This window comes from Delphinus delphis, chromosome 19 (assembly GCF_949987515.2).
Source record: "Delphinus delphis chromosome 19, mDelDel1.2, whole genome shotgun sequence".
Classification (NCBI taxonomy): domain Eukaryota; kingdom Metazoa; phylum Chordata; class Mammalia; order Artiodactyla; family Delphinidae; genus Delphinus; species Delphinus delphis.
The window spans coordinates 30,294,154-30,314,651 of record NC_082701.1 but is presented as its reverse complement, the minus strand read 5'-3'; the positions used below and the strand labels follow the sequence as shown (position 1 = coordinate 30,314,651).

The window sequence follows — 20,498 nt, the reverse complement described above, 5'->3', positions numbered from 1 at the left end:
TAAATAACAAAATAAAATAAAAAAGAAAAGGTCTATAAATCAGTTTTATGTTCTTTATATTTTTGGTATTTTATTTGTTTTCTACTTCCCACACGTATATATTTCCCACCTACTTAAGAGTACAAAACAAAAAAAAAAATGAGAGAGGTCAATCACCTAATCATCCATTCTTTTAACAAATATATACTGAGCACCTCCTATAAGCCATACACTGGGCTAGGGGCTCTAGGAAAACGAGTAAAATCCACATGGTCCCTGTTCTACTGAATCTTTCATTCTAGTTGGGTAGACATATGCTAAATAACTGATCACACAAAGACATCTGATGTTATGAGAGCCTTAAAGGGGAGATCTGACCTAGTTTCAAGGGGGCTTGTTGGAGGTAGAGGTTCAGAGTCAGAGAAGAGATCAATGAATGCTGAGATTTGAAGGATAAATAAATAGTAGTTAATTGGGTGAAGCAGTGAGGCATGTTGTGGCACACACATGGAATTAAGACCAGAGTGGCTGGAGTGTAAAGAGTAAAGGTGAGACAGGACTTCCCTGGTGGTCCAGTGGGTGAGATTCCACGCTCCCAATGCAGGGGGCCCAGGTTTGATTCCTGGTCGGGGAACTAGATCCTGCATGCATGCCGCAACTAAGAAGACTGCATGCTGCAACTAAGACCCGGGGCAGCCAAAATAAATAAATAAATAGATAGATAGATTAAAAAAAAAAAAGAGTAAAGGGGAGAGAGGGAAAGGATGCAACTAAAGAGGAAACAGGAGCCAGAACATGCAAGACTTTTTGTAAGTCTTATTAAGAAATTTGGTCTTTATCCCAAGAGTAAAATAGGGAGTTATAGGAAATGAAATATACTCTAGAAAGGACCCTGTCTGCAGCATGGGAGAACAGACTAGAGGGAAGGGGAAGACAAGATGCAGAGAGACCTGCTAAAAGGCTCTTGCAGTACCTATAAGAGAAATGGTGGGGACTTCCCTGGAGGTCTAGTGGTTAGACTTCACCTTCTAATGCAGGGGGTGTGGGTTTGATCCCTGACCCCTGGTCGGGTAACTAAGATCCCACATGCCTCACAGCCAAAAAACCAAAACATAAAACAGAAGCCGTACTGTAACAAATTCAATAAAGAATTTGAAAATGGTCCACATAAAAAAAATCTTCAAAAAACAAAAAAGAGAGAAATGGTGACAGCTTGGCCTAGAAAAAGAGACATGGACATGATCGAGATATTTTAGAGAGAAAATTGATAGGGTTTGCGGTTATAGTGAAGATGGAGACTTAAAGGGAAGGAGGTGTGGAAGATTCCTAGGTTTCTGGTTTGTGCAGATGGAAGGACGGATATTCAGTTCACGGAGGTAGGGAATGCAGGAAGAGGACAAAAAGATTTTGGGATGGGCTGAAGATAATGAGTTAGGTTTAAGATAGGCTGAGTTGGAGATTTAGCACTGTGCTGTATGCAATTAGATATTTGCATCTGGAGGTCAGAGAACAGGTTAGAGCTAGAAAAATAAATTTACAAATTATTGGTGTATAGTCACTGAACTGTGAATGTGAATAAGAGAGACAGAGAGAGAATGGAAGAACCAGAAAGGAGAGGAGACAACAGAACTGGATAGTCAGTGAAAGGTCAGCTATGGGGCCTTATAGTAACATTTCATGCCCTGGTTATGGAGGATAAAATTGTAAGCGAGTCAGAAAAGCCAGATGCCTAGGAATGAAATCAGAGTGTGGCATCACAAAAGTCAAGTGAGAACAATGTCTAAGAGTTTGGGGACAACAAATATTTTGAGCTCCCATTATGTACAAGGCCTTGTGAAATTGATATTGCTATTCCAAATGTACATGTTTGAGGCCTTAAGCTTTATCACAACCATCTCTAAAGCTAAACCTTGATTCAGAGGTTTTTTCTTAGTCCAAACAGCACTCATTTATCTTTCCCATTCTCAAATTCACTTGAACACGCAAGGTCACCAGTTTTAAAAGTTCTATGTTCTTATGCTAAAAGAAAATAAACTTCTCAGCTATAACAGAAATATTCACATTATTCCTCTCCCACAGCTCTAGAAAATAGCCCACTCAGCATGAAAATGTGTCCTTATTTGAATACTTAATTATAGATATTGACAGCATATCGGTAACTCACGCCTACCCTTAGTATTGTATCTAGATTACAACACAAGTCAGAAAGGCAACACACCTCAATAATAATCCTGATTAAGGCTCCATGAGGGCATAGATTCTTTTGTTAGTCCTGTCACCCTGAACAAAACTAGTGGTTAAATATTTAATGTTGCTTAAGTGATCCAATCTTCAATGTGCTAGTTTTAAATTGGGACCTGGGTAAACTGTTCACAGGATTACTATAAGGATCAAGTCAAATAAAATAAAATACGTAAAAGCACTTTTCTTTGGCACTTTACAACTGTAGGCATTGTTTTCCTTTTAAAGGCTCATAGCATTGGCACTCTGAGCTAGGTGTTCAATGAGGCTTTATTCGACTGAATATACATATTATAATATTTTTAAGTGGAGAAAAAACTTAAGATTTATTATGTACCTTTTCTGTCTAAACACTTCATATTTGTTCATTTAATCTTTCTTACAACCCCTAATGGAAGAAATATTATTATCTTCCATTTGCAGGCGAGGAAACTGAGTAACTTGCTGAAAGTTTCACAGTTGGTTATTTCCCAAGATGTGATACAAACCCAAATTTGTATGACTCCAAAGCTCATGCTAGTTTCCCCATAACAGTACTTCTCAAAATCAAGTAACCCTAAATTGCAAAGGAAAATAATAACATACTCGCAGGAAAATCTGGGAGACTACTGAAATATCCAGTTTAAACTGGATCTTTCTTCAAACTATTATGTTTATCTTAAAATTTATACTCGCATTTTACTCTACAATATATTAATGCTTGTTTAACAGAAAATGTTTTAACTGGCTCACCACTTATCTCATTCAATTCTTCCCTCTCTAAAGAAATATTTGAGAAAACCTGACAGTATAGGAAGGTGCACCTTCCGTAAAAATCCCACAGCATTATTTCCTGGCGCCTGACCTCATAAAACTGGATCCCAGTTTGAAAGCCTGACTATAGAGCAAACTGCATTAAACATATCTTAAGAATGATGATGAAAACAATAATTATTATAGCAACTCAAGGGTCAGGATAAGATATTAATGATGCGTAACAGTATAACTACAGATAGAGTCGACTAGTTTAACTCCCCACTGCTAATGAAACAAAATTCTAACACGACCGATTCCACTGCGTTTCACTGAACGACCTGAAGAGCTATCCCTGAGTATGTTAACACCATCTCTTCTTCACCCAGGACCCTGGTTACTTGATAAGTATAAGCATGAATTCTCCCAGTGGAAAACATTTATGTAATGTTCCCTGTATGTCCAGATGTGTAACACACTAGAAGATAAGCAACGTACAGAGTGGCAAATAAACCACATTTTGACTAGTCCTACCAGACTTTTCCTGCCCTATCAAATGGGGGACACATACTTCTAGAATTTTCCCCCCACCCCACTCCAAGAGCTACCTCACAATTTGGAGGTAGCTCAGGGAAGAAAAAAGGGTACTAGGTTTTAACTTTGGTTTCAAAAAAACTGCTCTGAGATTCCATGTCCTTATGCTCCTTGCGGCATGGCTGTGGGCATTGGAAATGTGTAGGATTTGCTAACGCGGTCAGCACATTTCCTTCCTTAGAGCTTATGTACTTAAAGGGCTCTGATTTGCAATATTTAGGGAGTTCCTTTAAGCTAGAAAGAAAGGTCAAGGCTAAGAATCGTCGCCTAAAGGAACGGAATGAGTTTCTCCCTTAAATTATACTCTCCTGGGCAAGGAAAGACTTCACAAGCCACCTTCCAAACCGCCTCTCAATTCCCCCCCAAATTCTCTATTTTAGAAGTGGTCCCTTGCCAACTCAGTACCAGAACAGGAGCTCTGGCGTAGCCCAACTCCTCCCGCTCAAGGACCGGAGGAGCCCACGCCCAGCCCACTATGGGGACTATACTTGCTTACTTATCCAGCTACTTCTAGGCAGGCCGTGAAGAACTAACGGTCTCAAACCATCACGCTCCAGACTCGACTCGCGCGCGGCAAAACGTGGGTGGCTGCGGGGATTCGGCGCCGACCGCGCCCAGAGGCTCTGGGGGGCTGTCCCACAATCCCTCGCGAGAGCGAGGGCGGGAAAGGTGAGGGGGCCCAGCAAGGGGGACATCCGGCAAGAAGACCCAAAACCCTGGAACCCTATTACGAGAATGGAGAGTATTCTTTATACGACTGTTCCGTACCCCAAACCGGTAACATGACAGTGTCTGTGCGTATCTTAGCTCCCATTCGGGGAGATCATTCCTACTAACAACCCTGAGGCCTCCACCCAACAGGTCAGGGTGGAGGTGAGGAAATGTGGTAAGACCCACTGGGCCTGGCATTGCATCTTGCGGTCTCCATCCATCTTTTTATTGTCAGGATGTACGTTTGATATACAAACTTTAAATGGGATTTGGAAGAATCACGATGGAAACGGGGCAACGTATGTAAGAGTGACCAGACTTCCGCACAGCCGCAGAGCCGCAGAGCCCCAAAGCCCAAGGCCGCGTGCAGCCACGCCGCGGACCCCACCCTTCCGCCTTACGTCTGACGTCACGTGGCGTGGCGGGTGCGCGTGCGCGGGCTTGGCCGCTTCTGCGTCTGCGCAACTACGGGCGTAGGTGTTCGGCTTTGAAATGCAGCGGGATTTAGTGAGTTTGCCCCTGTCCCCAGCGGTGAGGGTGAAGCTGGTGTCTGCAGGTTTCCAGACTGCTGAGGAACTCCTAGAGGTGAAACCCTCCGAGCTCAGCAAAGGTAACGGACTCCCATTACAAGCTGAGGCACTCTGGCCGCTGTCGGGGCCGCCTCCATCCCCGTTCTCGGCCAGATTTTGCCGCCGCCCACCGCCGCGTTTACGCCGTGAAATAGCTCCTTGACTCCACTTAAGTGTGGTTTGAATGGTTAGAACTGTGGTCTTGGAAACATTCACCAGTTGCTTTCTCTGCCAGTGGCTGCTGAAGCCTCTGAGGATTATCTCATTTATACTCAAAGGAACCCTTTTAACGTGGACTATTATGTTCAGTATATAGATGAAGGAACTGATGCTTGGGAGGCTAAGTAACTTTTCATTATGAGTGGGCTAGGAAGTTGTGGAGGCAGGATTGAAATCCAGACAGGCTAATTTTCGCTGTTACAAAATCCAAGGGGCAGGGATTAAATTTAAGAAATGCACTGTTCGTGATAGGATGAGGTAAATTAAGAGTGACAAAGGGAGTAGAATCCCCAGAACCTGGAGAAAGCAGTAGAAAGAAGACATCGCTTCTCTTAATGTAATTCACTGAAAAAAAAACCCCAAACTCACATTCCAGAACACTGTAGATTATATGTTGGTGGGAACCACTTCCTTTTGAGGTACACAAAAATGAAGCTGTCTGCAGTCACTCTCACTGTGCACATTACACTACAGTATGCCCAGAACTGTGTTATTAAGATAGAACAGAATTTTAAGTCATTTCCCTTAACGATTGAAAATAAGGTTTCAACTCTCCACTCAAGAACAAATGTTGTAAAGCCAATGTTAACTATTTGTCTTAAGTCTTATGCCGAAGACTGTATCCCCCAAAGTTTGATGGGCTCATTTTCTTTCAACAGGTTGGTTTTACAAAAAAGAAATGAGAGAATCTGAATGATAATAGTAGCTAACAATTATTAAGCATTTTGGATGGACTTAGTGTTCTACCAAGGTTTTTATGTGTGTTGTTTCATTCCCATTTTGTAGAAGAAAAGTCTGAGGCATAAAGAAGTAATTTGCCCATGCGTAGTAACTACATAGTAAGTGGTGCGGTCAGGAATGAGAAACCGAAGTAATCAGAAGAGTTAAGGCTCTTAAATTGGATGGAATTTTCATTTCCTTAGGACCATTAATGTCTTTTGTTAGCACCAAATTTATAGTTCATATCCTTACCCAATCAAGCACTGATATATCAAACTCATAAGTGATATCCTCTCCATTATTTCTTCCATAAGCAGCTTGTTTTGTAATTTCCATTTTACTTCTTAGGCCATGTTGTCAGGAATGAAATTGTATAGTTGAGGAAGCATAAGTGTATTGTTTAAGCTATTGGTGCATCAAATAATTTTTCTTATTAAATAGTTTGCAGTGATCCATGAATTTTTCATTCCAATGTTTTCATGAATAATACATGCACATGCACTTCTTAAATCTGCATCTTGTTTTAGGCAGTTAAAGAGGCCATTTTTCATTCTTTTCTAAAAAATAATTTGTATACCTTATGAGAGCAAGTTTATTATGGCTTCATAAGACCAAAAGAGATAGTAAAAGACCAAAGAGATAGTAAAAGGACCAAAGGGAAAAAAAAAGGACATTTTCATTTCTACCTTCTGAGATAGATACTCTTGTAGGTACTCAGAAATGCTTTAGAGGCTTAGGTTTCTCAATTCTGTTTCTGAGGTAATAGATAAATCTTTTAAGTATGTGAAGACTAAGAAAATATAGATAAATGCCTTTATTAACTTGAAAAATTAAATAGTTAATCGAATGTTACATTTTTATGTTTCTGTACTCTTGGCATCATTCTTGTTATTTAAAAATTAAAGTTAATGAAGACAACTCAATAACATATGACTTTTAAATTTCTAAAATCAGATGTTTTTGTTTCTGTTTCTTACTTTCAGAAGTTGGGATATCTAAAGAGGAAGCCTTAGAAACTCTGCAAATTATAAGAAGAGAATGTCTCACAAATAAAACAAGTTATTCTGGTACAGCTGAGTCAGGCAAGAAGTGCACAGCACTGGAACTTCTTGAGCAGGAGCATACCCAGAGTTTCATAATTACCTTCTGTTCAGCACTAGATAATATTCTTGGGGGTGGCATACCCTTAACCAAAACAACAGAAATTTGTGGTGCACCAGGTGTTGGAAAAACACAATTATGGTAAAATAAAATGTTCTCTTACATTTATGTAAGTAACAGAGTATTGTGTTGTGGGTATACAGTTAGGAGACCAAAAAAGGCATGTATATGCTCTTAATTTTGTGTGTCTGTATGTGTGCATCAAACAAATCAACATTTGCCTTACTTCACCCCATCTTGATAAATTGATACAATTATTTTGATATTCAGAAGTGTTTCTTTTGCAACAGTATATTGTGGTCAGTGGGGTCAATAAGCAGTCTTCTACTTTATTATAGAATTAATTCCTGAGAATATATTTGAAAGCCAAATGTTTGAAAGTAGATTTTTGTATAATAAAGGGTTCCATTCCCAGAAGCCTAAAAACCACTAAAGAGTCCTTAATTGTGGTTTTATAGGCACACCCTCCCCCTAATCCATTCATCAATTGATTCACATATGTTTGGAGCCGTGGAGAGTCAACCATCTCTGTTACTTTGCAGAGTATATTTATACCTATAAAATATTTAGTGGTATCTAATGGGTTGTGATTTGGAGTTTGAAAAACACTGCCTTAGATGATCATGATAATGATTTGGTCACTTCAGTTCTTTCTCTTGACAGTATGCAGTTGGCAGTAGATGTGCAGATACCAGAATGTTTTGGAGGAGTGGAAGGTGAAGCAGTTTTTATTGATACAGAGGGGAGTTTTATGGTTGATAGAGTGGTAGACCTTGCTAATGCCTGCATTCAGCACCTGCAGCTTATAGCAGGAACACATATGGGAGAAGGTAAGTTGGCAAGTGCTCTTTTTTCTGTATAATAAAAGTAATTTTCATTTGTATCCATCTCAAGCAAGAGACCATTTGGAACGTGAAGCTTAATGACCGTGTACTAGTATTAAACTCTCATACTTCTCTTACAAATTGAGAAATGCTACACCTGGGCTGGCCTTTTTGTCCCCTTTTATGGCCCTCACTTTTTACTGCAGGAGTTCTGGGACAAACCTATATTTCAATGTATGACTTCAAATCATCATGCTCTGGCCTGCCAGGTGTTAGCTAATGTTACTGGACACCTTACTGTGAGTATTAAATGTTGTGTCAATGCATTTAGTGTATATTGACTTTCATACTGGTTTTTCCAAAAACCAAGTGTGGCCTTGAAAAATCATGTCTGGAAATGTTTGGAAAATTAGGCTGATTGACCTTATGTGGCTCTGAGTAGTATGTAATTGACTTCACAACTATGTTAATTCTATTGTTAAAAGTGTTGGGAAGTTTTTCTGCGCTTATTATGTGGAAATAAAGTGTTAGATTAAAAAAGTTTTTTTTAAGGTAATTTGTTTTCTAGTTCTTGTCCTTCAGTTACTCATAAAATTAAATGGTTTCTGGTTTGACTGTTTTCTTTTGCTTTTCTTTTGCTTTATTGTATTTTATTTTTTGGATGTGCATTTTTTCTAGAAATGTTAAAAAACATAAAGCTTTTCCTAAGATGTTTGTATTCCCTTTAAATGAATATAATCAGCTGAATATTTTTATTTTCATTGTAGTACTAGGTGTCCTTTTTAACCAATGACCAGTATATCTATTGAAAGTCCTGTAAGCTATCCATGTCACAGGTGTAATTTGTAATAGTGTCTTAAGATCTTGTAAATATTGTGGATGTAGCACTGGAATATAGTTTTTAATGAGTGGTGTGTGATTAAGCTGTTGTTTTTTGGTTAAAAATGAACTGGTTAAATGTATATTTGTAATAGGAAATATTTTCTGAAATTTAATTTCTTGGTTTTTCTTTCAGCATTAAAACTTAAGTACATTTTTAAATGCAATGATTTTTAACTTGTTTCTCTCTGAAATATGTCCAGAACCAATCTGGTTATTTTTAAAAAAACAAATCTAAGGAGAGAATTTTATATCATTGTTTCTACTTAAATACCAAATTATACTGTGGCATTTAAGGGAAAAATATGCTGCTTTTCAACATTTTTCCTTTTAACTTTTAATTTGGAGTCTTATGAAAAAAACAAGAAAGAAGTTCCATTGTGTTACTTCTATTCAATGGAAGCCAATAACTGGAAATATGAAAAGATAGACATTAAAACTCTAGTTGTGTATGTGTCTAAATTTTTAGTCTAGTATGTAAGGAAACAGTGGAAAAGGTGAAAATAAGAGGTCAGGAATTATGAAATGATAGTTTGTGAAATGACAGGTAAAACTATTTTAAAATTGTTTTGTTGTTTATTTCAGAGCACCCAAAAGCTTTGCAGGATTTCACTCTTGAAAATATTCTTTCCCATATTTATTATTTTCGTTGTCGTGACTACACAGAGCTACTGGCACAAGTTTATCTGCTTCCAGACTTCCTTTCAGAACACTCAAAGGTATGGCTCAATGTTTATCAGGTTGAGGAGGCTCTCTTTTATTCCTGATTAGTTGATTGTTTTTATCATGAAAGGTGTTGGGTTTTGTCAGATGCTTTTTCGGAATCAACTGAGACGATTATGTGGCTTTTTTCGCCCATCCTATTAATCTGGTGTGTTTCATTGATTGATTTTCATGTTAAACCACCTTTGCATTCCTAGGATAAATCCTGCTTGATCATGATATATAATCCTTTTAATATACTACAAGATTCAGTTTCCTAGTATTTTATTGAGGATTTTTACATCTGTAATTGGTCTGTGGTTTTCTTTGCTGGTGATGTCTTTGTCTGGCTTTGGTATCAGTGTAATATTGGCTTCATAAAATGAGTTAGGAAGTTCCCTTCTCTACTTTTCAGAATACTTTGAGAAAAATTGGTGTAAATTCTTTAAACATTTTATAGAATTCACTGGTGAAGCCATCTGGTCCTGATTTTTTCTTTGTTGAAAGGCTTTTGATTACTGATCCAATCTCTTGTTATAAATCTATTCAGATTTTCTGTGTCTTCAGTCAGTTTTGGTAGTTTGTGTCTTTCAATGAGTTTGTCCATTTCATCTAGGTTATCTGATTTTTTGGCATACAAATGTTCATTATATTCTCTTTGTTTTTTATTTCTATAAGATTAGTAGTAATGTCCTTACTTTGATTCCTGACTGGAGTGATTTGCACCTTCTCTCTTTTTCTTAGTCACTTTAGTTAAAGGCTTGTCAATTTTGTTGATCTTTTCAAAGAATCAACTTTTTTCTTTTTCTTTTTTTTAAAAATCTCTCTCTTTTTTAAAAAACTAATTAATTAATTAATTTTATTTTTGGCTGCGTTGGGTCCTTCATAGCTGCGCGGGCTTTCTCTAGTTGTGGCGAGCAGGGGCTACTCTTCGTTGCAGTGCGTGGGCTTCTCATTGTGCTGGCTCCTCTTGCTGTGGAGCACGGGCTCTGGGCACGTGGGCTTCAGTAGTTGTGGCATGCAGGCTCAGTAATTGTGGCGCACGGGCTTAGTTGCTCCACGGCATGTGGGATCTTCCCAGACTAGGGCTTGAACCTGTGTCCCCTGAACTGGCAGTCAGATTCTTAACCACTGCACCACCAGGGAAGTCCCTCAAAGAATCAACTTTTGATTTCAGTGATTTTTCCAATTGTTTGTCTCTTGTCTATTTTGATTATTTCCACTTTAATTTTCATTACCTTCTTCTACTTTATTTGGGATTAGTTTGCTCTTCTTTTTCTGGTTCTTTTAAGTAGAATTTTAGGATATTGGTTTGAGATCTTTATTTCTTTTTAAGAAACCATTTATTTATTTATTTGCTGCACCATGTGGCTTGTGGAATCTTAGTTCCCCAACCAGGGATTGAATCCAGGCCCTTGGCAATGAGAGTGTGCAGTCCTAACTGCTGGACTGCCAGGAAATTCCCTTTTTTTAAAAAATATAGTTGTTTAGAGCTGTACATTCTCCTCTGAGCACTGCTTTTACTGTATCCCATAAATTTTGGTATATTATTTTTTAATATTCATTTATCTTTAAGTACATTCAAATTTCCATTTTGAGTTCTTTGACTCTTTGCTTATTTAAGAGTGTGTTGGGCTTCCCTGGTGGCGCAGTTGTTGAGAGTCCGCCTGCCGATGCAGGGGACACGGGTTCGTGCCCCGGTCCGGGAAGATCCCACATGCCGCGGAGCGGCTGGGCCCATGAGCCATGGCCTCTGAGCCTGCGCGTCCAGAGCCTGTGCTCCGCAACGGGAGAGGCCACAACAGTGAGAGGCCCACGTACCGCAAAAAAAAAAAAAAAAAAGAGTGTGTTGTTTGATTTCCACATATTTGTGAATTTTTCAAATGTCCTTTTGTTGGTTTCTAATTTTATTCCATTCTGGTCAGAGAAGATAACAATGATTCCATCCTTATAAATTTGAGACTTATCTTGTGACCTAACATCTGGTCTATGCAGGAGGACGTTCTATGTGCACTTGAGAAGAATGTGTAGTCTGCTGTTGAGTGGAGTGTTGTATGTATAGATCTGCTAATTCTAGTTGATTTATAGTGTTGTTAAGTTTTTTCTTTCCTTGTTTATCTTTTGTCCAGTTATATCCATCATTGAATATGAGCTGTTTGAAATTGCCAGTTATTACTGTAGAACTGTCTTGTTTCTTTCTTTGATTTAAAAAAAAATTATTTTTAAAAATTATTAATTAATTAATTTTTGGCTGCATTGGGTCTCCTTTGCTGCACGCGGGCCTTCTCTAGTTGCAGCAAGTGGGGACTACTCTTCATTGAGGTGCGTGGGCTTCTCATTGCCGTGGCTTCTCTTGTTGAGGAGCACAGGCTCTAGGCATGCGGGCTTCAGTAGTTTTGGCTCGCGGGCTCTGGAGCTCAGGCTCAGTAGATGTGATGCACAGGCTTAGTTGCTCCACGGCATGTGGGATCTTCCTTGACCAGAGCTCAAACCCATGTCCCCAGTGTTGGCAGGTGGATTCTTAACCACTATGCCACCAGGAAAGTCCTCTTTCTTTAATTTTATCAGTTTTTGCTTTATATATTTTAGGGCTTTGTTGTTAGGTCTCTATATATTTATAATTGTTATATCTTCTTTTTGCTTTTTTTGGCTTTCGGGATCTTAGTTCCCTAATCAGGAATTGAACCCAGGCCATGGCAGTGAAAACACCAAGTCCTAACCACCGCACCGCCAGGGAATTCCCTATAATTGTTATATCTTCTTAATGGACTGACCCTTTTATTATTATACAGTGTCCTTCTTTGTCTCTTGTAACAGTATTTGTCTTAAAGTCTCTTTTGTCTGGCCACTCCAGCTCTCTTTGGTTACTGTTTGCAGGGAATATCTTTTTCCATCCTTTCACACCTAACTTATATGTATCTTTGGACTTAAAGTGAGTTTCTTGTAGAAAGCCTACAGCTGGGTCATTTTTTAAATCCATTCTGCCAATCTCTGCCTTTTAATTGGAGAGTTTAATTCATTTACGTTTAACGTGCTTGCTCATAGGGAGGTACTTCTGCCATTTTGCTGGTTTTTTTTTTCTATATGTCTTATACCTTATTTCTCAATTTTTCCATTACTGCCTTCTTTTTTTTATTAGATAGTTATTTTCTAGTATACCATTTTGATTCCCTTGTTTCTTTTACTATATATTTTTTAGTTATTAGTTGCAAAATTGCTGGATCATATGCTAATTCTATGTTTAACTTTTTGAGGCCTTGCAAAACTGTTTTTCACAGTTGCTGAACCATTTTACATTCCCACCACCAATGCAGTGGTAAATGGGATTGTTTCCTTAATTTCTCTTTCTGATCTTTTGTTGTTAGTGTATAGAAATGCAACAGATTTCTGTTTATTAATTTTGTATCCTGCAACTTTACCAAATTCATTGATGAGCTCTAGTTACCGTTTATTTCTGGTTATAAATTATTTTCTGGGGAATTCCCTGATGGTCCAGTAGTTAGGGCTCTGTGCTCTACTGCCAAGGGCCTGAGTTCGATCCCTGGTCAGGGAACTAAAACCCCTCAAGCCATGCGGTGTGGCCGTAAATAAATAAATAAATTTCTGTATTTTCCTCAAAATATGGACCATAAGGTTGACTATTACAGAATTTTCTTGCATTTTACAAGATTTTACATCAGGATTTTTACATCAGGATTTTTCCCTAAGAGGTTTTCATCAATTTGAACTTTGCTGAACTTATTTATCCATATCTGACCTATGCCATTATTTGGCAAAATTAAGCTACCAGTAAGCACTTGATGGCTGTCCAATTCAGCAAAGAAGTTGCTCCCCTCACTGAGGAACAGGTACTGTTTTAACATAAACGCTGGTTGCTATTTTTGCTTACATTAACAAGCATGATGAAAGTGAAACAACAGAGGTGTATTTTTTTGCTGAATTGATTAGCTTCCTGTGTTACTGTTGTTGAGGAATTTGATGAATTTTTACCATTTCTGTTTTTCCTTTTTTTCTTCTCCAACCTCCTAATTTATCTCTCTCCTCCCACCTTTCCCCTTTGGTAGCCATAAGTTTGTTTTCTAAGTCTGTGAGTCTGTTTCTGTTTTGTAAATAAGTTTGTATCATTTTTTAGATTTCACATATAAGTGATACCATATGATATTTGTCTGTCTGGCTTACTTAGTATGGTAATCTTTAGGTCTATTCATGTTGCTGCAAATGGCATTATTTGATTCTTTTTTATGGCTGAGTAATATTCCATTGTATATATGTACCACATTTTCTTTATCCATTCATCTGTTGATGGATATTTAGGTCGCTTCCATGTCCTGGTTATTGTAAATACTGCTCCAGTGAACATTTGGTGCATGTAAATATCTTTTCGAATTTTGGTTTTCTCCAGATTTATGCCCAGGAGTGCAACTGCTGGATCATATGGTAGCTCTATTTTTAGTTTTTTGAGGAACCTCCATATTGTTCTCCATAGTGCCTGTAACAATTTACATTCCCACCAACAGTGTAGGAGTGTTCCCTTTTCTCCACACCCTCTCCATCATTTATTGTTTGTAGATTTTTTGATGATGGCCATTCTGACTGGTGTGAGGTGATACCTCACTGTAGTTTTGATTTGCATTTTTCCAATAATTAGCTATGTTGAGCATCTTTTCGTGTGTTTGTTGGCCATCTGTATGTCTTCTTTGGAGAAATGTCTGTTTAGGTCTTCTGCCCATTTTTTGATTGGGTTGGTTGTTTTTTTGATACTGAGCTGCTTGTAAATTGTGGAGATTAATCTCGTCTGTTGCTTCATTTGCAAATATTTTCTCCCATACTGAGGGTTGTCTTTTTGTCTTGTTTATGGTTTACTTTGCTGTGCAAAAGCTTTTAAGTTTCATTAGGTCCCATTCGTTTATTTTTGTTTTTATTTTCGTTACTCTAGGAAGTGGGTCAAAAAAGATCTTGCTGTGATTTATGTCAAAGAGTGTTCTGCCTATGTTTTCCTCTAAGAGTTTGATAGTGTCTGGCGTTACATTTAGGTCTTTAATCCATTTTGAGTTTATTTTTGTGTATGGTGTTCATTCTTTTTCATGTAGCTGTCCAGTTTTCCCAGCACCACTTACTGAGGATTTTTCCCTAAGAGGTAAAAAGACCAGAAATCTAGATGACTGGTTGTGACAGGAAGTACGTTCTTAAGTGCTTCTCACAATTTTTATGTTCTTATATTCTTTCTTTATGGGGTCTTTTTTTTTTTTTTTTTTTGTGGTACTTGGGCCTCTCACTGTGGTGGCCTCTCCCATTGCGGAGCACAGGCTCTGGACGCGCAGGCTCAGCGGCTATGGCTCACGGGCCCAGCCACTCCGCGGCATGTGGGATCCTCCCGGACCGGGGCACGAACCCATGTCCCCTGCATCAGCAGACGGACCTTCAACCACTGCGCCACCAGGGAAGCCCTATGGGGTCTTTATTGAGCCTTATTTTGTGAAAATGGAAAATATGGTTATTTTGCTGACATTGCAGTATTTTGATACATCCTCAGTTTTTTCATTTTTCTACACTGAACAATTTATCTGTGATATGGGAAAGACCTCATATCTCTAATAAACCACTCTTAGTGTCAGTGAATAGTAAGAAAAGAAGGAATATCAAATGGAGTCATCCCATGATCCATTTACCCAAAATTTCTTCTTTGTTAGTTGCACAAAGGAAAGAACTGCTGGCAGAAGGGAATTACACTATACAAAATGTTTCTGAAACATAAAGAGTTTAAAACTCTCTTGGATTCCTAATTTTTATTTTAAAAAATTCACTTTGGAGGGAATTCCCTTCCAGTGGTTAGGACTCTGCACTTCCACTGCAGTGGGCATGAGTTTGATCCCTGGTCGAGGGGAGCTAAGTTTCCTACAAGCCACAGGACATGACCAAAATAAAAATTTATGCTGGTAACTTCTTTTCTTTAAGATTTTTTTTCTTGATGTGGACCATTTTTATTTTATTTTATTTATTTATTTATTTAAATGGTTCTTTTCTCATTTTTTAAAAGATTTTTATTATTTATGGCTGCGTTGAGTCTTCATTGCTGCATGCGGGCTTTCTCTCGTTGCAGTGAGTGGGGGCTACTCTTCGTTGCGGTGTGTGGGCTTCTTGTTGCGGTGGCTTCTCTTGTTGCAGAGCACAGGCTGTAGATGCGCAGGCTTCAGTAGTTGTGGCTCTGGGTCTCTAGAGCACAGACTCAGTAGTTGTGGCACACGGGCTTAGTTGCTCCGCGGCATGTGGGATATTCCCGGACCAGGGCTCGAACCCATGTCCCCTGCATTGGTAGGCAGATTTTTAACCACTGCACCACCAGGGAAGTCCCTGATATGTACCACTTTTAAAGTCTTTATTGAATTTGTTTCAACATTGCTTCTGTTTTATATTTTGGTTTTTTGGCCGCGAGGCATGTGGGATCTTAGCTTCCCGACCAGGGATCAAACCTGCACCCCCTGCATTGAAAGATGAAGTCTTAACTACTGGACTGCAAGGGAAGTCCCATGTTGGTGACTTTTTAAGTTCAGCTTTTATGAGTTGAATGACAGTGCTTGTTTTTTGGTTTTTGTTTGTTTGTTTGTTTGACAATGCTTGTTTTATTCTACCCACTCAAACTCTGTACTTCATCGACTTTCTGTCATTCGGTATAATCTGCCTTTTTGAGAGACCAAGGAAACTCACCAGAGAATATTCAGGAGCTTGCTCCCTAGACTTGGAGAAAAGCCATGAGTGTGACAGTTACCACTTAACAGAACGTCCAGATCTTTGTATTTCAGCCACTTTCAGTAAAATCTGTACTGTAGAGAGGAAAACAGCCTATTTCTATTCTTGCATTATAGGTTAGGCTGTATAGCTCCTCTGGTTTGAGCAGGCAGGTCCTTGGATGCCCTAGATATTTGGGACTCGTCGCAAATACCCTAGGACCAAAACTTGCAATTATATAGTGTTTTCCCGTGGAGTATTTTTCTTCTTTTGATTTGAGTTAATGATCATTCCTAGTTATTGGATTCATTTTCCAAAAGTAGAAGCATATTTCCTCATTTTTTTGTGTAGTTCACAATGCAATGGATACAGACAGAACACTTAAAAAAATTTATTGAAGTATTGGTGATTTACAGTGTCTTGTTAATTTCTGCGGTACAGCAAAGTGATGCTTCCCTCCTTCACCCCCCTCCCCCTTGGCAACCACAAGTCTGTTCTCTACAGACACAACACATTTTTAAGGTCAATCTGATTATGACATTTTTTTCCCATCGCTTTATTAAAAGTCTAGACAACCAGCAAAACAAATCAAGTCCTGATCTGTAACTGATTTGCTTGCTGATTTCCATGTAGTAAATACTGCTATCGGGCTTCCCTGGTGGCGCAGTGGTTGAGAGTCCGCCTGCCGATGCAGGGGACACGGGTTCGTGCCCCGGTCCGGGAAGATCCCACATGCCGCGGAGCGGCTGGGCCCATGAGCCATGGCCTCTGGACCTGCGCGTCCGGAGCCTGTGCTCCGCAACGGGAGAGGCCCACATACCGCAAAAAAAAAAAAAAAAAACACACACGAAAATACTCCTATCATGGCTGGTATCATGTATGATGTCATTGGACATGGAGTAGAGAAGAAACAATGCACATCATTATGTAATGTTTGCACTATAAAGGTAAAATAGATGTAAATAACCTTAAAAGCATAGATAATAGTAAAATGTAGTAGGAATGAGTTTTCAGTATTTATTATCCGTATTTTAATGTATATAGCTTAATTTTGCTAATGACTGTATTTAATGATGGATTTGTAAAATTTCTGAAAATTTAGCACCTGGCTCTGGAGCTTGTAGGATTTGGCCTCAGCACACCACTGATTCTTTCTGATGTAATTTCCTACTGTTCCCCCTCACTACTTTTTTTTCTGACCCTTTAAACATGCCAAACTTGTTTGTGTCTTAGGGCCTTTGCCCTTCCGCATCCTTGTATGTGGGTTGTCTTTCCCTCCTAGAGGTTCTTATCCAGGACTCAGTTCTATTGAGTCCTTACGGATGCCTTCCTTACATCTAGTCTAAGTTAGCTTCCCTCTACCCCTTCACCTACTTATTCTTTGTCATTTCACCCAGTTTTAGTTTCTTTTTTGCTCCTATCATCATCAGAAATTATCTTATTCAGAGCTTCTGAGTTGATGAACCCGTTGGGGTGCTAGGAGAATGGCTCTCGGAGAGAACATTGAAGCTCCGTGTCCCTTCCCCATACCTTCTCTATGCATCTCTTCCATCTGGCTGTTCCTGAGTTATATCCTTCTTTTTTTTTTTTTAATTGAAGTGTAGTTGATTTACAAAGTTGTGTTAGTTTCTGGTATACAGCAAAGTGATTTGGTTATACATATATACGCATATTCTTTTTCATATTTTTTTTCCATTGTACTTTATCACAGGCTATTGAATATAGTTCCCTGTTCTGTACAATAGGACCTTGTTGTTTATCTATTTTATATATAGTAGTTTGTACCTGTTAATCCCAAACTGCTAATTTATCCCTCCCCCATCCTCTTTCCTCTTCAGTAACTACAAGTTTGTTTTCTATGTCTGTGAGTCTGTTTCTGTTTTGTAAATAAGTTCACTTGTGTCATATTTTAGATTCCACAGGTAAGTGATATCATATGTATTTGTGTTCCTCTTTCTGATTTACTTCACTTAGTATGATAATCTCTAGGTCCATCCATGTTGCTGCACATGGCACTATTTCATTCATCTTTATGGCTGAGTAGTATTCCATTGTGTATATATACCACAGTTTCTTTATTCCTTCATCTGTTGATGGACATTTAGGTTGCTTCCATGTCTTGGCTACCATGAATAGTGCTGCTATGAACATTGGGGTGCATGTATCTTTTGAATTATAGTTTTCTCCAGATATATGCCCAGGAGTAGGATAGCTGGATCCTATGGCACTGAGTTATATCCTTTTATAATAAACTTGTAATTCATTGAGTAAAAAAAAAAGAAATTATCTTATTCATATATTTGTTTGCACATTAATTGTCCCTTACTTCACTAGAACATAAGCTCCAAGAGAACAGGGATCTTATTTCTTGTTCTCCAATGCCTGGAACAGTGACTAGCATATAGTAGGTGTCAATAAATATTTGTTGAATGAAGGAATGAATAAAAGATATAAAAATGTCTTACTAAAACAGTGCTTCACAAAAGCTTGTTCTTTAGCTTAGTCCTTATTAGGTAGAAAAATATGTATAATCTTATAGTATTTTGTTTGTTTACATTTAGATTAGTTTCCAGATTCTATTTGTTCTTGGATCTTAGGTTATATATTATACTAACTTCACCATAGGAGCCATTATTTAGATCAGATTAGAAATGAAACTGTCATGAAAATGTTTATCATCTGTAAGTGAACTTTCTTGATTAGAATTCAAGACAAACCTGCCTCTTCCTGAACTCTATCTTATGACAGATTCTGTAATGGTTAGTTGCCCTATAGTATGTTTTAAATTAAGAAGAAAAAGTATATCAAAAATTAAGCTTTTGAAAAAAAAAACAAAAAAAAAACGGAAGGGCTTCCCTGGTGGCGCAGTGGTTGAGAGTTCGCCTGCTGATGCAGGGGACACGGGTTCGTGCCCCAGTCCAGGAAGATCCCACATGCCGCGGAGCGGCTGCGCCCGTGAGCCATGGCTGCTGAGCCTGTGCGTCCGGAGCCTGTTGCTCCGCAACGGGAGAGGCCACAACGGTGAGAGGCCCATGTACCGCAAAAAAAAAAAAAAAATTCAGCTTTTGAAAAAGGTTTTATAATTTAATATTTGAGCGTTTGGTTTTTTTTTTTTTCAACATAAAAAGAACCCTGAAGGTAAAATTGACATTTAGTTGAGAAATTGGTTTTGCTAAGATTTCAAGTGCTTTTCATCAGTACACCTCTGTAAAGACTGGGTGTAGTGGCAAATTGCAAGAAAATTGTAATTGCCCCTTTTTCTTTTGTTGAATTACTTTTTTAAGATGATAAATTATCAAACCAGAGTACATTTTAACTTTTGGTGACTAGTGCAGAAAGCATTGAACAGATTTATACCTGACCAAAATGAAGCCTTTGGAGAGTTGGAAATAGAACCCTGGATTTTAAGGTTTTTTGTTTTTTGTTTTCCTGTGATGGACTCTGCTTTTTGGTTGCCATTTATTATTTTATTTTAAATACCAAACCTAATATCATTATCTCTTCTTTATTTAGGTTCGATTAGTGATAGTGGATGGTATTGCTTTTCCTTTTCGTCATGACCTAGATGACCTATCCCTTCGTACTCGGTTACTAAATGGCCTAGCGCAGCAAATGATCAGCCTTGCAAATAACCACAGATTAGCTGTAAGTATTACTACTAAAGGGAGTTTTATTATAAAGTCAAGATTATATAAAATGTTAAAGTCTAGGGAATTCCCTGGCAGTCTAGTGGTTAGGATTTCATGCTTCCACTGTAAGGGGCACAGATTTGATCCCTGGTCAGGGAACTAAGATCCCGCATGCCACATGCACGACCAAACATAAATAAATAAATAAAAGTAAAAAAATAAAATGTTACAGTCTAGAAATAGCAAAAATAGAATTTGCTTGACTAAAAGCAAATAATATAGATATACAGTTCTGAATAGTTTTGGTTTGGTTTCTATAAAAAATATTAAATCCAGTCATAAGTGTTGTATATCAGTTTTCCTGGCAAATGAAAAGCATAATCAAGATGCCATATTATAAAAATGGACTTTGATAAAGAAATGCCATCTTTGATAATTGCATTGTTTTCTTTGTAACATACTTAACGTTTTTCAGGTAAGCTCTTCCAACATCCCCATTTTTCTTTTACTCTTGAGTCTTTGATTATTACATAGTGTATAATCACAGACTTGGATAGAAAAATTACATAGTGTAAACAACGTAGATGTTTAGAGGTGGAGCTAACGCTTCTAGATTTGTAGTGTGAGGAGAGACATAAAGATAAGTTCAGAAGTAAAGAGATAAAAGGAGTGAGGTAGGGGATTCCCTGGTGGTCCAGTGGTTAGGACTCTGCACTTCCACTGCAGTGGGTGCGAATTCGATCCCTGGTCGGGGAACTGAGATCCTGCGTGCTGTGTGTTTGTGGCCAAAAAAAACCAAAACAAAAACAAAA

At 38.3% G+C, this 20,498-nt stretch overlaps 1 protein-coding gene across 2 annotated transcripts in view; it reads left to right on the top strand.

The window, feature by feature from the left end:
- The first annotated feature begins 4,741 nt into the window (after positions 1–4,741).
- The window catches only part of RAD51C (RAD51 paralog C), a 33,446-nt gene continuing 17,689 nt past the window's right edge, over positions 4,742–20,498 (top strand). The window contains exons 1-5 of one of the 2 annotated variants that reach the window (XM_059996737.1): positions 4,742–4,867; positions 6,749–7,007; positions 7,590–7,756; positions 9,215–9,348; positions 19,571–19,702. In XM_059996737.1, the coding sequence (XP_059852720.1) occupies positions 4,750–4,867; positions 6,749–7,007; positions 7,590–7,756; positions 9,215–9,348; positions 19,571–19,702 (810 nt within the window). In that variant the 5' untranslated portion in view covers positions 4,742–4,749. The remainder of the gene's footprint in view (positions 4,868–6,748; positions 7,008–7,589; positions 7,757–9,214; positions 9,349–19,570; positions 19,703–20,498) is intronic. The other variant, XM_059996738.1, reaches the window with a different exon arrangement.